Genomic DNA, 1,629 nt, shown 5'->3' on the forward strand with positions numbered 1-1,629 from the left:
ATTTTTTACAAAATAAATTTTTGTTACCATTTAAGTCAAAACACTATATTTGCCTTTTTCTCCATACGTCACTTTTAGAATTAATCCTTGTTTCGATGTGACGGCTCACATTTGATTCTTTTATTTATCAGCTGTAATAATCAGGATGGATGTTCAGGATTTGTGTTTTTATTTAGTCTAAATTCTTATTTTATTTGGGTGAAATTGTGCGCAGGTTTTTGTAAACGACTAACATCATATAAAAGTGTAGCTTGATTTATTCCAAATGTTGGGATGATTTAAAGAGAATTGTGTTTGTGCCGTCGGAGCGTGTCCTGCCTGCTGAAGCCTCCCAGTATTCGGCTGCGCTGCACAAAGTCTCAGCCGTCGTTGATGAAATTGCCCCAATTTTAATTAATTTGCGACCACGTTGTTCTCCCCACCCAATTGCAGTTTTGATTTAAGTGTAACGTTGGCTGTGACTAATGCAGCGCAGCGAGGGTCTCTCCCTCTTTCTTTAACACAAATCAAGTGATGTATATTCAATAAATTCCTCAGCAGCTCAAACTGAACACTGTTTTTTTTTTYCCTTCTTCTCTTGCAGATTATCAGAGCGAATATTACGGCCCGGGAGGGAACTATGACTTTTTCCCTCAGGGACCCCCATCGTCACAGGCCCAGACCCCAGTCGACCTCCCCTTCGTGCCCTCCTCCGGCCCCACAGGCACCCCCCTCGGAGGTATGGACCACCCCCTGCCGGGCCACCACCCTTCCAGCGAGGTCCAACGCTTCTCCGACATCATGTCCCATCACCCCGGGGACTCTCCCAGCCCGGAGCCCGGCATCCCGGGGCCTTTGCACAGCATCTCGTCTGAAGTGTTCGGCCCCAGCCCGCCTTTTACCTCACTGTCGCTGAACGGCAGCGGATACAACAACCACCTGTCCCACCAACCCTCGGAAATGAACGAGGGCACCGTGTGGTAGCTCTCCAACGGACCCGACTCGACTGGGCCGGGGGGACTGAAGCCGGGGGGACTGAAGACGGGTGCTGCTGGAGTCCAAAATGGGGGGACGAGTAAAACGACAGGGTTAGGGGCGACATCACAGACATTTGTTATTGTTGTTTTTTTTATTCTAAATTTATTAATTTATTTATTTTTTCATTTACTCATTATCTTCATCTGTTTTGAAAGCTGACTCAACATATAAACCACGGCTATTCAACTAGCGGCCCACCGGCCACATCCAGCCCGCGAGTGACCAAAGTTCGGCCCGCCAATCGGTTCATTCATCTCTTAAGCCCAAAACCCGGTTTTCTGCTTTAATGACTCTGTTATTTTAGGTAAACACAGACATGTTTGGTGTCTACAGAAACGTCAGAATCTTGGCTACAAACTGGTAAAAAACATTTCTATGAACATCCAAGACAATTAACACTACAAGCAGTTGAAGATAAAACTATGAAAGTGAAAACAAAATTGGTTTAAAAAATTGGCAAATCAGAGATGTCAAAATGTTTTGTGGTAAATAAGAGGCAGAATCAACCCATTCTCACTCCCGAGTCGTCACATATTGACGCTTTTCCAAAGTTCCCTCTGCGTCCAGTTTTGACACGTCCGGTACTCCCCTTGCGTCATTTTTTGACGAGAT

At 45.5% G+C, this 1,629-nt stretch overlaps 1 protein-coding gene across 1 annotated transcript in view; it reads left to right on the forward strand.

Moving 5' to 3' along the window:
- LOC106530017 (LIM/homeobox protein Lhx1) overlaps positions 1 to 1,399 on the forward strand; it is a gene marked incomplete at its 5' end in the record, with an annotated part of 3,869 nt that extends 2,470 nt beyond the window's left edge. Inside the window, 1 exon segment of the mRNA XM_014025568.1 lies at positions 584 to 1,399. Coding sequence (XP_013881022.1) covers positions 584 to 963 — 380 coding nt within the window.
- Between the last annotated feature and the right edge of the window lie 230 nt (positions 1,400 to 1,629).

The sequence above is a fragment of the Austrofundulus limnaeus genome, unplaced genomic scaffold, assembly GCF_001266775.1.
Source record: "Austrofundulus limnaeus strain Quisiro unplaced genomic scaffold, Austrofundulus_limnaeus-1.0 Scaffold485, whole genome shotgun sequence".
Taxonomy (NCBI): domain Eukaryota; kingdom Metazoa; phylum Chordata; class Actinopteri; order Cyprinodontiformes; family Rivulidae; genus Austrofundulus; species Austrofundulus limnaeus.